The following is a 13,751-nucleotide window of genomic DNA, read 5'->3' as shown; positions in this document are numbered from 1 at the left end:
ACATATACATATACATATACATATACATATACATATACATATACATATACATATACATATACATATACATATATATATATATATATATATATATATATATATATATATATATATATATATATATATATATATATATATATATATATATATATATATATATATATATATATAGTAATGTTAATCTACTGCATAGAAAACGACAAAAAAAGAACATACACTGTTGTGAGAAAAGACTAAACATGTACTTTTTCCGACATATTTGTGAGTGAAAGCCAAGCTGAGCCCCATAGTTAGTCATCCACTTAAATCTTGCTGCACATGTGTGCTCTCACACCCGCGTATAAATTCATGCAGTCACACTCACTGTAATAAGCAGACTAACAGAAGTGGAGATAATCCACTATGCATCTCCTCAGCATTGCTGCTGACTCCATGAAGTATGTGTGTCTCATGAGGAAGTGTATGTGCGCCACATGACATTGACAGTTGTGTGTAATCCTAGTGACTAATACTAAAGTCAAATAGAAGGTATTACTGTCCTACACTAGTCCCACAGGAAATCACGAGAGGAGATTACATTTAAAGGTCAATTCTCTTCACTCTGAAGTTTCTAAAACATCCACCCATTGAAAAAAAAGGCATACGAACAAAATGTCTTTCAAACAATTAACATGAATATTTTGTGCAATAAACTGCAGTGACAAGAATGGCACACAGACCTTAAGTAAAGCTGATCAATACTTCCCATCTTACTCTTATGATTAAAAATTCATGACATGGAATCATTAGTGTTTAAGTCCAGTCTTTCTGGCAACAAGAAAACAGCACTAATGAGAATTGTCTGGTACAGTTACGTCACTTTGAATATAGGATGTTTTCATTGGTATTAGTTGCTTTGCTGAAGTAGTTAGTTGTTCAACAGTTAATAGAAAAATGTTTCCTCTGGTGTTCCTCAAGGCCCTGTTCTTGGACCTCTCATGTATGATCTCTTCCTCCCCTTGGTCAATATTCCTTAAACATACCATCTCACTGCTATGTGGATGACATACAAGGCTCTATCTGCCCATCAAACCCTATTCTACCCTTCCTCCAACTTAAGTCTCTGACCATTTACAGAAAATAAGCATACTTGGTTCTCTATCACTTTCATCAACATTAACAATAATACCAAACATGTAATTGGCACTAAATCTTAAACAAACAACTCCTCAATTTACAATTACAACACAATAATTTCATCCTCTCAGGTTAAGAGTTTAAGTCTCCTCTACATTATCCACAGTATCTCCCAGCTCCATCTCTCATTGAGTGCCCTGCAATTGGCTGGCTACCAATTCAGGTTGCTGCACATGGTTGGCTGCAATAGGTCCAACACCCCCTGTTATAAGATGAATGTTTAAACAATAATAAGAATAATTTGACTAGTTGATGCATCTATTGTATCTACAATATTAATATCTAGCTGAAAACAATACATTAAAAAATATTTCTAAATCAATGACACCACCCACAACAGTAATATCCACAAGCAAGCACAACGTGCCTGCACAAGCACACACAGATGACATTAGATCCGCTGCATGGTGTTTGATGACAGCAGGAAGTGTTCCTAATATAACTAACAGAAGGATTCATGCACAAACAAATACGTACACTCGCAGCATGTCTCACACTTTGTTCCACTCATGGTGGAGGTCATTATAAGAAAGTATCCACATTTTTGTTTACATGGATGTGGTGGAAGCAGAGGGTGCACCACAGGTCCCTTCTCAAGATTGCCAAGGAACCGGACAAATTCTCAAATGGACATACGTGTGCGCACACGCACGCACTGTGGAGAGTGCAGACAAACACGCAGCATGGACAGAAGGCTTGAATTAAGCTCATTCAACAGTCACTAATAAGGTCTACCGAAAAGTCACGACCCATAATAGTAGGGGGGAAAAACACTGGCATAATTTATCATTCACTAAATACTAAATATAATAAGCAACATGCTCAAATCAGTGTACACATATCCCATATCCTATAGAAATACAATTTAGCATATTTTCACGACTATAAGGCGCACTTAAAAGTCTTACATTTTCTCCAAAATAGATAGTTCGCCTTATAATCCAGTGCGCCTTATATATGGAAAAAACAAAAAAACGAAAAACCACCACTGTCGGATATTAAAAAAAACACAAATGCCTGAACTGAAACAATACTGTTAAATATGCAGATGCCATCTTAGTTTACAAAATCTTCCATCATATAGCTCCTCCCCCAGTGCAAGATTTTATACAAAAAAATCCAAAACATCAACAATGGCTGGCTCTAGAGGTGACTGTGTAGTGAGTGCTTCATACCTACAAGTCAATAGCAATTACCGTATTTTCACGACTATAATGCACACTTAAGTCTTAAATTTTCTCCAAAATAGACAGTGCGCCTTATAATCCAGTGCACCTTATATATGGAAAAATGTCATTCATTGAGGGTGCGCCTTATAATGCGGTGCGCTTTATAGTCGTGAAAATACGGTAAATCATTTACGAGAGACATTTCTCCATAAAGTCCTTTTTTTCCAGTCAGTAGAATACAACATACTTATATTGTCCCACAGTAGTCTCATTAAGGTTAATAACTGAAAAAAAAGTTCCTAACAATATTTACTCTTGAGTGGTTAGCACATCAGCCTCACAGTTCTGGGGTTGTGGGTTCAACCTCAGGTGGGTTCTCACTGTGTGGAGTTTGCATGTTCTCCCTGGGCTTGAGTGGGATTTCTTTGGGTACTCCGAGTTCCTCCCACATACCCAAAACACGAATGAATGAGCATGAATGGTTGTTCGTCTCCTCGAGCCCTGAGATTGGCTGGCTATTAATTCAAGGTGTCTTTCACCTGGTGCCCGTAGTTAGCTCCAGCATCCCAATGAAAAAATAAAGATAGACTGCATTTACTTCAAAATATTGAGGAAAATTGAGCGCCCCATCAATGAATTTGTTTATTTTCATGAATAAGATGCACCTGATTATAAAAGGTAACGCATCAATGTACTGCATTTGACATTTATTCATAATCTTTTAACATTTAAGTTTTTAGTTTTCATTATTAATTTATTCGGTATTTGTTTTATTTATGGATTTGATTAATGATGAATGCGTGTCTTGAGCACTTTACTGGAGAAGTATAAAGCAGTTATAATTCAACCAAATAGGTTTGAGATTAAGCACTAACATAATTCATCCATAAAATGCATTGGATTATGAGACACAATATAAGTTCTTATGGAAAATAAAGTTTTTCAAGTCTGCTTTTGTAAATATCGTAAGATTCATGTCAATTATATTATATATAGCCCTAATTCAAGCCGATGGTTGAGTGGTTAGCACGTCAGCCTCACAGCTCTGGGGTTGACTTTAGGTGAAAGCCAGAATACACCCTAGACTGGTCGCCAGTCAATCGTAGGGGACACAGAGAGACAGACAACCACTCACACTTTCACTGAGTTGGAATCGAACCCAGACTGCCTGGGCGGAAGAACCACTGCATCATCGGGTGGCCATACTAATACATATAACATTGAATTGACAATTAGGCTTTTGTCGAGTCAATGATGGTGACAAAGCCTATGTCCGATTATTATTAATTGAATGTTAAAATTTGAATTTCATCCATTTTTAAACATTTGGGAAACAGCGAGCGCTGAAAATGGGACCACTCACCTTCAGGTCTATACTGGGCTACGATGGTAACAGTTTGTCCTGCGTTCTTCAGAGCTGCAGCTGCTTGCTCATGTGTCGCAGTAGACAAGTCAACGCCATTTACCTAGATCCACAGAGAATGCTTTCATCAATAATAAGAAAAATAATAAAATACACCAAACAAATCCAAACGCCACATTTGTTTGATTTTAATGCTTTGTAAACTGCTCCAAATACTGCCCCCAGGAATTTACCACAAATGTCAAAATCTGCTTCAGAAATCAAAACAGTCAAGGGAATACAGGGCAAAGCGCGGAATAGGTATTGCATTTTATCTGTAGTATTCAAAACAGCCACAAGATGCTGCTGCTGAATAGTGTATGTTTAAGAAACGTGTATAATTCCCACTTATTTTTTTTTATTTTCAATTTTCATCTATTGCAAGGCATTGCCTATTTTTTCTGCTTCATGGTCTATGCCTAGATCAGGTCAAACGCTGCCCTTTTCCCCCTCTTGCGCTGACATCTTCAATCCGATGTTTTAAAATCTGACCAGGGCCTTTTCAATTAGATACCATTTCTATATGCGTAAAAAAATAAAGGGAGTTGAGACCTCTAAAAATCCATATTTTGTGCAATGTCAACGGCTACACCAAAATATCAGCATGAATAAAAAAAATCAAGATGAAATAAAATTGGTCAATGGTGGGAGTGTCATCCTTTTAAAAATCTTTACTACTGTATCACTTCTGATTCATGGCCGTTATTTGATTTATTGTTTGCATATCTGCACAATAGTGAGTGTACATTTTTATGTTAATAATTCAGGACCACAATGATTGGCAGCATTTTGGTATTGCAAATCATTTTTAATGGTGCAGTGGTTCTTTCGCCTGACAGCCTGGGATTGATTCCCACTTGGTGACGGTGTGTGAACGTGATTTGTTGTCTGTCACTGTGAGCTCTATGAGCAATTTTACAAGATACATTTTGAAATTTCTTGATAACTCTTAGGTTGTTTTTAATGCCGGCAAAAAATAACTTTCAAGTTGGGGATTGCTGGATTGTTGTCTGCACAGTCAACGCTTATTTGCAGCCGATTTCTTGGGTTATTAACTAGAAATGTCGAAATGTTGCATGGGACACATACCGAGAGGATACGGTCACCCTTGTGGAGTTCGCCACACAGATCTGCTGGACCACCAGCCAGAATGAAAGAGATGAAGATTCCCTCTCCATCTTCCCCTCCAACAATGTTGAAACCAAGACCTGTAGAACCTCGTTGGAGCGTCACACGCCTCGGCTCCCTGCAGGAGGACAAAAAAAAAAAAAAAAATCAGAGGGTAAAAGCAGATCTTTGCTTTTATCAAGCCTGACGGCAGTGAAAGTTTTGCATGGATGTATTAATAAAGATCATAGGATAGCTCATACACAAATACACTGTCTGGAAAAATGTCCAAAATCACCCATGGATACTATAAAAGAGTGGATAATAATGGGATGGACAAGATGCCTTAAACACAACTGAATATACAAGAACTGACTGTGAAAATGTTTAAAACTTGATTTGGGGTCAACCAGACATTTGTGGCTCGTGTATGTGGTGACTCCCATTTACCAAGAGATTGTGCTCTTATAATAATAAACATAATAATCATAATAATATTGTAGGTGGCCCGGCGGCTCAAGGTTAGCGTGCCTGACTTACAGTTGTGGGAACCTGGGTTCATATCCAGGTCGGTCCACCTGTGTGGAGTTTGCATGCTCTACCTGGGCCTCCGTGGGTTTTCTCCGGGTACTCCGGTTTCCTCCCACATTCCAAACACATGCATGGCAGGCTGATTGGACACTCTAAATTGCCCCTAGGTATGAATGTGAGCCTGATTGGTGGTCCGTTTCCTAGTGCTCTGTGATCGGCTGTCCACCAATTCAGGGTGTCCCCCGCATCTGGCCCAAAATCAGCTGGGATAGGCTCCAGCACCCCACCACGAGCCTAGTGAGGATGAAGGGGTTCAGAAAATGAGATTAGATGATTAAAGATGGGTGAGTGGACTGTATTAAGTTTATCTTAATATTTTTCATATTCATTAATACATCGTTTTATCCCTATTTCCATTAGATGTCAGTATTGTATCATTTCCCTGAAGCAACCTATTTTAGGCACCATTGAGGCGACTAAGCCTTTTCTTCAGCAGTAAATAGAGAATGACAGATTTTACTGTCCCAACGGACCACCTTCAGTTGACAACAATTTCATTAAACTAATTAGAGATCATTCACTTTAGCAACACATTATTGTTCAATACCATTTACTAGTACGGTTAATAAATCATTCCAATTTAGTTTTCTTTTTGCAGTAAATTTCCTGCTAACCTTTTTCAACATGGCGCTGTTGATGAGCTAAACTTCTCATTGGTGACTACCTTAACACTAGTCTGATTAAAATAAGATAGTACTATCACATATTGCCAATTTAGGATATCCGGTAAGTATCATAAAAATACTGAATTTCTGTAAGACAAATAAAGTAGTAAGAAAGTTTAAATGTAGTGTGCCATTAGCGAAATACTTTGCATGGGTGCAAAATGGCAAGTTTGAGTTTAAATGTACTAGTCATTGTTGCATATAATGAGCATTAATGACTAATATCTTTAAAGATTCAAGATACACATTGAAATCTGCTGATTCACTTGAAAGGAATACAAATTAGTACATTTGTTACACAACAATCAAATTAGAAAGACGGTAAATGAGATTAACGAGACAATAAAATGACCACAAGCACAAAACGCAAAATCCGGCCAGGCATCAACTTGACCATTCTGCAGTCAGTCTGCAGCTTATCAGATTTATTATACTGAAAACATTCTGATTGGCCAAAAGGATTATGACGGAAGACGTCATGATCTGGTAACCACGGTGACGGCAGTTGAGTGACGCGGATTGTGATAGGATGTAATCCTTCCATTAAAATGGATTAAAGACAGTAGAGCAGCGCTGAGAGTGAATATGCATGTGTCTACGTGTGTGACCTTAGTTTACATGCCAGATGAAAATTTTGATTGCCATCTGTCAGAGACACAAAGCACACACGGACAGTTGCAAACACATCACTGCCTAGTTATCAGGGCGATCAGAGGTCAGGCAGTAGTTTTGGGCTCTCGAGGAGAAAAATTAAATGACCCCAAAAAAATATAAAAATATATAAAAATATTTATATATATATATATATATATATATATATATATATATATATATATATATATATATATATATATATATATCTATCTATATATATATATATATATATATATCTATATATATATCTATATATATCTATCTATCTATCTATCTATATATATCTATATATATATATATATATATATATATATATATATATATATATATATATATATATATATATATATATATATATATATATATATATATATATATATATATATATATATATATATATATATATATATATATATATATATATATATATATATATATTGCGTTTTCAAAAAACAACAAAAGAAAAATTATATTTTTGATACATCTGCTATGCTACCTTGTGAAATCTTCATCTGTAGTCATGGACCTGGGCATTGGTGAGTATCTAGGCGTAGTCAGTGGGGCCGGACTAACAGACTGGCTCCCACTCATGTAGGGGCTTATGTGATTGTCCTGATGTGGAAGGTAGGCTGAGGGGGAAAAAAAACAAAACAAAACACACACTTGTATTTACCATGTTAACAGACAAGATTTCATTTCAGCTTCCTATAATAATTAGCAGTTTTAGATATGCAGTGTGTCTAAGTGAAAACTTTGGTCAGGATTATTATCTAAGGTTCTATTATCTAACATTGTCCGACCGGAGTCTCATGTCGAAGTGTTTTTGTGGGGCTCACACATATGAGTATTGTGCTGTGACTGACTACTATGTTTTTATTTGCTTTGTTTTTGTTATTTAGAATAGTGGACTGCAATGACGATTTGTTGTTTATTTCCGTTACCTCGTAGTGTAGAGGTACACTGACTTCGGTGCGGTCAGGCGCGGGCTCGACTCCCACCTTTGGTGGTACGATAGTGAGTGTGAATGGTCATTTCTCTCTCTTTTTGTCCTACGACTGACTGGCAACCAGTCTAGGTGTACTACTCTGCCTTTCGCCCAAAGTCAACTGGGTTTGGCTCCAGCAACCCCCGTAAACCCTCACCTGATAGATCCAAGGATACAGTACTTGGGACCATAGACTTTAAAGAACAGACATAGTGGCAGTGGTATCACCGCTTTTAGGGCTACTTTTTAATAGTTTATTGATCCCATGTTTTCCTCTCAGCGTGTGAAAACCTCCTAGCTGGCCGGGCGTTCTCTACATCAGTGTTGCATTGCAAAAATCTCAAGGCACACCACCCTCTGCAAATCACCCAATTTAAAACTAACTCACCTATGTCTACAAAACACCACAAATAGAGGTATAGTGGTCCACTTAATGTCACAAAGGGCAGTGAATTTATTACAGAACAAAAGCCAAAGGTGATTTGTGAAAGACAGCAGGAATTACAGATATTGCACACGAAAGACTTTTCTTAACCCCAAAGCATGTCCATCAAGCCCAACAGTATACTATCGTCTTAATTCAAAACATGCTGCAGTAAGCATGGACACCCAAGCTAAGGTTGGTTCATGCCAGACCTACAAGGAGGGGTAGTTTGTCGCAAGATATTCGGCCAGCCTGACTGCAATCATGTCATAAATCTGCTTCGTCCAGCTGAACTGCTGTTACATGGGGACAGGTTGTGTTGTTGAGTGCCAACATATTGCTTTGCCGTGTTAATAAGGAGATAAGGATTGACATTCCTACTGTATGGACGGCAAAAAATACCTGGTGTAAATTTCTTTGGCCCAAGTGTAATGGCTTGATACCATATTACCCACACGATATTTAGGTAAAATAACTTGGTAACTTTTATCTTAAAAGATATTTAACTTGAAAAAAAAAATATTCAGGAAATTACAGTACAGAATATACTTACAATTTGTGACATCAGGAGGAGGAAAGGTTTCATTAATGAAGACAGCGGTGTGTTTGGCCACACGTAGATAAACAACATCTGGGGTTGACTTGAGAGCTGCGACTGCTTCCTCATGGGTAACCTCTTCTAAACAAGAGGCATTTACCTAAAAATGCATTACAAAAGCAAATAAGCATAGAATTAAAAGCCATGCAATAAAAAGTATTGCTACTAATGCCGCAAACTAGAATGTCATGTTTAGTTTCAAAATATGGCCTTAGTATAGACTCACAGCAACAAGTTTGTCCCCTATCTGTAGCCGTCCATCTTTCTGTGCAGCTCCACCTTCAATGATCTTTGTCACATAAATGCTGTTGTCACCTGGAACATGTTGATTTCCAACTCCACCAGCTATACTAAATCCAAGACCTAAGAGAAATAATCAACACTTATATAAGATTGCTCTCCATTAAGGAAAAATGCCCTTAAATCAATAAAGTATACATTTATTAGTCAAATCTTGTAACTTCATAAATACCATCGTAAGGGGATTTATGTACAATACATTTGTTTAAAATACTGCAAACTAGTACTGCTTAAGAAGGTGAAGGAAAAATGGGTACTTGAAATGGGAATTTTATGAATGTGGCGGAAGTTTTTAATCACTCTCTTCAGAAAAATCATTAACGGTGATGGGCGTACACCCTTTAATGTGTGAAAATATTACAAAAAATGCAATATTTTTTTTAAAAATCTTGTCATTTTGTCATAGCTACAATTGTTTCTAACAAATTATGACCTTAAACTCTAGTCTATTGCATCAGAAAGTGAGTCATCAAACTAGGCAAAGCTTTTCCAGCCTTCTATTATAGACTAGTCGGTGGAAATTGTACCCTTAGTTTCCTGTTCTTAGTGGGGAGGAGTGACATCCGTTAGGTTTCTACGACTGTTGCAGTAGCCCATCTGCCGCAAGGTTCAATATGTTGTGCATGTGCAAATGTCTTCTGCTGATTTGGTTTATTTGTGTTACTTTTGTTTTTCTATTAGCTCAAACTAGTCTGGCTATTCTCTACTGAGCTCTGGGATCAACAAGGCATTTTCACCTACAGCACCACTGCTTATTGTTTTCTATTTTTCAGACAATTCTCAAAAACCATTGAGACTGTTGTGTGAGATTTACATTATATCAGCAGTTTCTGAAATACTTAGACCAGCATGCATAGCACCAACAAACATAAAATATTCATAGTCACTTATATCCCCTTCGTTCAACAACATGAATGCATGGAGCTATCCTTCCTTGTATCAACGGTTCAGGTGGGTGGTGTGATAATGGTGTAAGGATTATTTTCTGCAATTTATATCCGTTAGTACCAATTTGAGTATTGGTGTAACCTCACATCCAACCTGAGTATTGTTGCTGACCATGTCCATTCCTTTATGACTTCAGAAAAGAGGGAGCTATGTCAGAATGCTCTTCCGACTACAGCTCAGCCTTTTACACCTTTTATACCTGGGGCTCCCACCTTCCACCTGCTCCTGGATTAAGCACTTTCAGGTCAACCGACACCAGCACGTGAAGCTGGGTTGCGACCTCTTATCTGGCCGAATGCTCCGATCCAGCTCTTCCCAAGGATATGTGTTTAGTCCACTACTTTACTCAGCGAGTGGTGCGCTCTCAACAACTTGCCGCTGAGCATTTCCAAAACCAGAGAACTCATCCTGGTCTAATGACAGAACAAAGCCCCTCAGTCTTCCCTGTATATCAACGGTGAATGTGTGGAGCGAATGGAAACTTTAGAATTCCTCGGGGTCCATATTTCTGCGTAGCCCACTTGGTCAGCAAAAACCACAGCACTCATCGAAAAGGCCCAGCAGAGGCTACATTTCCTAAGGGAACTCAGAATGGAGCAACTAAGCACCAACCTGCTGATGACCTTCTACCAGTCAACCATTGAGAGCATGGTGACCTATGCTGTGTCACCGTGGCACTCAAACTGCACAGAAGCAGATGGGGAAAGACTGTAGAGGGTGATCAAAAGATTATTAATGTGCCCCCGACCATCCCCTGTCCACCATCTACTAAAAATTCCACTCCCTTGGAAGGGGAAAGAGCATCATCCCATCTTCCACCTCTTCAACCTGCTGCACTCTGGCAGGTGCTACAGCACCACAAACGCCAAAACAAACAGTCTCAAGGACAGTTTCTTCCCAAAAGACGTCACCATACTAAACTCTAGATTGATTATTTATTTGTGCACCGTTGATGACAATAAAGGCAATCAATCAAAGTGTACCCATGTTCTAATGCAGGGGTGGTGAACACATGCCTCTCGCGCCACATGCAGAACTCGGGCAAAATGAATGAGGCTCTTTGCTTCTTATCATACTTTGTATGTACTGTGGCCCTTAGCCTCTTGTCATGTATCCTTTATTTTTATTGTCTCTTAAATTCTCTTAAACTCAAATTCATCATGTCCCACAAAAACAAATAATAAATTCAATTTAAAAAAGAATTTGGCAAATTAGATTTTTTATGCTACTTTTGACGTTAGGTCTGGCCCTTTGAATCTCACATATTAATTTTTTTTTGCTCTATGTTCCTCACTGGTTTGCCACCACTGTTCTAATGGCTATTTCCAGTAGAATAAAACACAATGTCAAAACACTTAGATAATCTCTGACTGCTTTCTTGAACATGACAATATGTACAATGTACTCAAATGGCCTCAATCAGCAGCTCTTAATCCAATAAAACAACTTCGGGATGTGGTTGATCAGAAGATTTGCATCATTTGCACCGTCAAGTCTGTGATGCTATCATACAAACATTGGGAAACTGTCTGAGGAATGTTTGCAGTATGCCACGTAGGAGTAATATAAATCTGAAGAAAAAAATGGACCCAACCCAGCACTACCAAATCTTACTTAATAAATAAGTGCCTGGTTTGTGTATATTTAGACACCTGTTGCCTTGTGAGCTACAGTAGGTTGAACAAGTCTTATTCATGTGGAACCACAAGTCTATTCACTTTCCAAAACAAAAGAATGATTTAAAAATAGTACTAGTATCATTTACTATATTTGAAATTGAATTTGTGCTATAGATTTTGGCAAGTGGCACCAAATTGTTTGCTATTGGATCACAGAGCACAAGGCACCTAATGTGTCTACTTAAAAAAAACATCTGCATGTTGAGATTATGTTTGTAGTGTTCTTCACCTTTTGGACCTTTCACTAGCTTGATATCCAAGATTTTATCGGTAAGGCTCTTCTTGCGTCGTACACACAGTCTGACGAGACCTCCAGCATCCTTCAGTGCCTCTACTGCCCCACTGTGGGTCACTTCCCTGACATCAGTCTCATTTACACGGACTATAGAGTCATTTACCCTGCAAAACAAAATGAAATTAACCGCATGTAAAGAAAATGGAAAAGTCATCAAACCATATGTTCAGGTGCATTAAAAAGGAGTAGCATGATACAATCCAGTGGACAGATACGACAAATTAAAAATGCACATTACTTCTTCTCGAGTGTTTTCATTTGCATTTGAATTGTGCAATAATAATTTGTTCAAATGTATATGGTGATATTTTTTTGTGTTGCTTTTCAATCCAAAACAATAAAATCACATTCATCAATTCACTTAGTTTCTATATTGCTTGTCCATAGTATAGTTGAGCACGATCAGCCACTATCCCAGGTACATTTGGGTTGAAGGGAGGCTCAGAAAACCAAAATTATATAATTTATGCAAATTACAAAAAAGTGACTTTTTTTTACATATTGCCTATCCCCCACCCCTAAAATTACTAACAAAATAAAATAGTTTTGTGCATACTTAAGTCGTCCATTCTGCGCTGCAGCCCCTCCAGGGATAATCTTGGTAATGAAGATGGATGGATCATCTCCAATATGGGGATTATCAGTCCCTCCTGCAATACTGAAGCCCAAACCTGAGTTTCCCTATGCATAAACAAAGGTAGACAATGTATGTCAGTAATGCCAACAATAAGACTACTATTATACTAGGCTATACAAGGCCATTTCTGGTTTACATTATCCGTGAAATTTGGGGGCTATTGTAATTTAATTTATTGATTTTTTGTGAGTGACATAAAAGTCATGCAAAGATGCCCACACACAAAGTGGACGCAACACTAAGGAAAGCATTCAGCCTGGGTCCACTTGTGTTTTTAAAAAGCAAGACAATTTTGGTGCTTAAAAGGCTTAAATACAACTTTTAACTATGTTTGCAAAGCTGCTTATCTGACTGAAAAGTCAGAGTTTGGTAAACTATATTCAAAGGGCTTAACTTCTCATAGTGGTTTGTTCCAAAAACGGTTGCTTTACAGAAGATCATGAATCAAAACAGGCTCGAACAAAAGAGGAAAAACAATCATAGGGGAGATGATTCTGTAGGACAAATATTTGAATAAATATATATGGATGAAGTTAAGGGTTAAATGTCTCGTGTGTTAGTAGTGTGTAGAGCAGTACTTACAGTTGTGGTCAAAAGTTTACATACACTTGTGAAGAACATAATGTCATGGCTCTCTTGAGTTTCCAGTTATTTCCACAACTCTGATTTTTCTCTGATAGACTGATTGGAACAGAGACTTCTTTGTCACAAAAACCATTCATGAAGTTTGGTTCTTTTATGACTTTATTATGGGTGAACAGAGAAAAGTCTGCTGGGTCAAAAATATTCATACAGTAGCGCTAATATTTGGCCATTTTCACTTCAATTAGGTGCTTTTGGTAGCCATCCATAAGCTTCTGGCAAGCTTCGGATTGAATCTTTGACCACTTCTCTTGCCAGTCAAATATTTGCTTTTTCAGATCCATGCGGAGTTCCTTTGACTTTCCCATTGCAGCGTTTGTGGACGTTTGCATCCAATGGGCCCTATTTAAGAGAAGCCACCAGCTGTACTCACTCAGTCACTCACAAGAAGTTAAGAGGCCACAATATGAAGCTCATTTCACTGACACAACAATCTAAGTCACCAAAATTGCTATCAGTGAAAAATCAGAGTTGTAGAA

General features: G+C 37.8%; 1 protein-coding gene across 11 annotated transcripts in view; it reads right to left on the bottom strand.

Annotated features, from left to right (window-relative positions):
* Window positions 1-13,751, bottom strand: part of LOC144196255 (discs large homolog 1-like protein) — a 78,912-nt gene that overhangs the window by 19,781 nt on the left and 45,380 nt on the right. For all 11 annotated transcript variants that reach the window (XM_077716209.1, XM_077716210.1, XM_077716211.1 and 8 more), the window contains 7 exons: window positions 12,550-12,674; window positions 11,928-12,097; window positions 8,998-9,134; window positions 8,727-8,871; window positions 7,261-7,393; window positions 4,837-4,993; window positions 3,709-3,811 (listed from right to left, as the gene is read on the bottom strand). In XM_077716209.1, coding sequence (XP_077572335.1) covers window positions 3,709-3,811; window positions 4,837-4,993; window positions 7,261-7,393; window positions 8,727-8,871; window positions 8,998-9,134; window positions 11,928-12,097; window positions 12,550-12,674 — 970 coding nt within the window. The remainder of the gene's footprint in view (window positions 1-3,708; window positions 3,812-4,836; window positions 4,994-7,260; window positions 7,394-8,726; window positions 8,872-8,997; window positions 9,135-11,927; window positions 12,098-12,549; window positions 12,675-13,751) is intronic.

Source organism: Stigmatopora nigra, chromosome 5, assembly GCF_051989575.1.
Source record: "Stigmatopora nigra isolate UIUO_SnigA chromosome 5, RoL_Snig_1.1, whole genome shotgun sequence".
Taxonomy (NCBI): domain Eukaryota; kingdom Metazoa; phylum Chordata; class Actinopteri; order Syngnathiformes; family Syngnathidae; genus Stigmatopora; species Stigmatopora nigra.
Note: the sequence above shows the minus strand (reverse complement) of the source record. Positions and strands in the feature narration are given on the sequence as shown.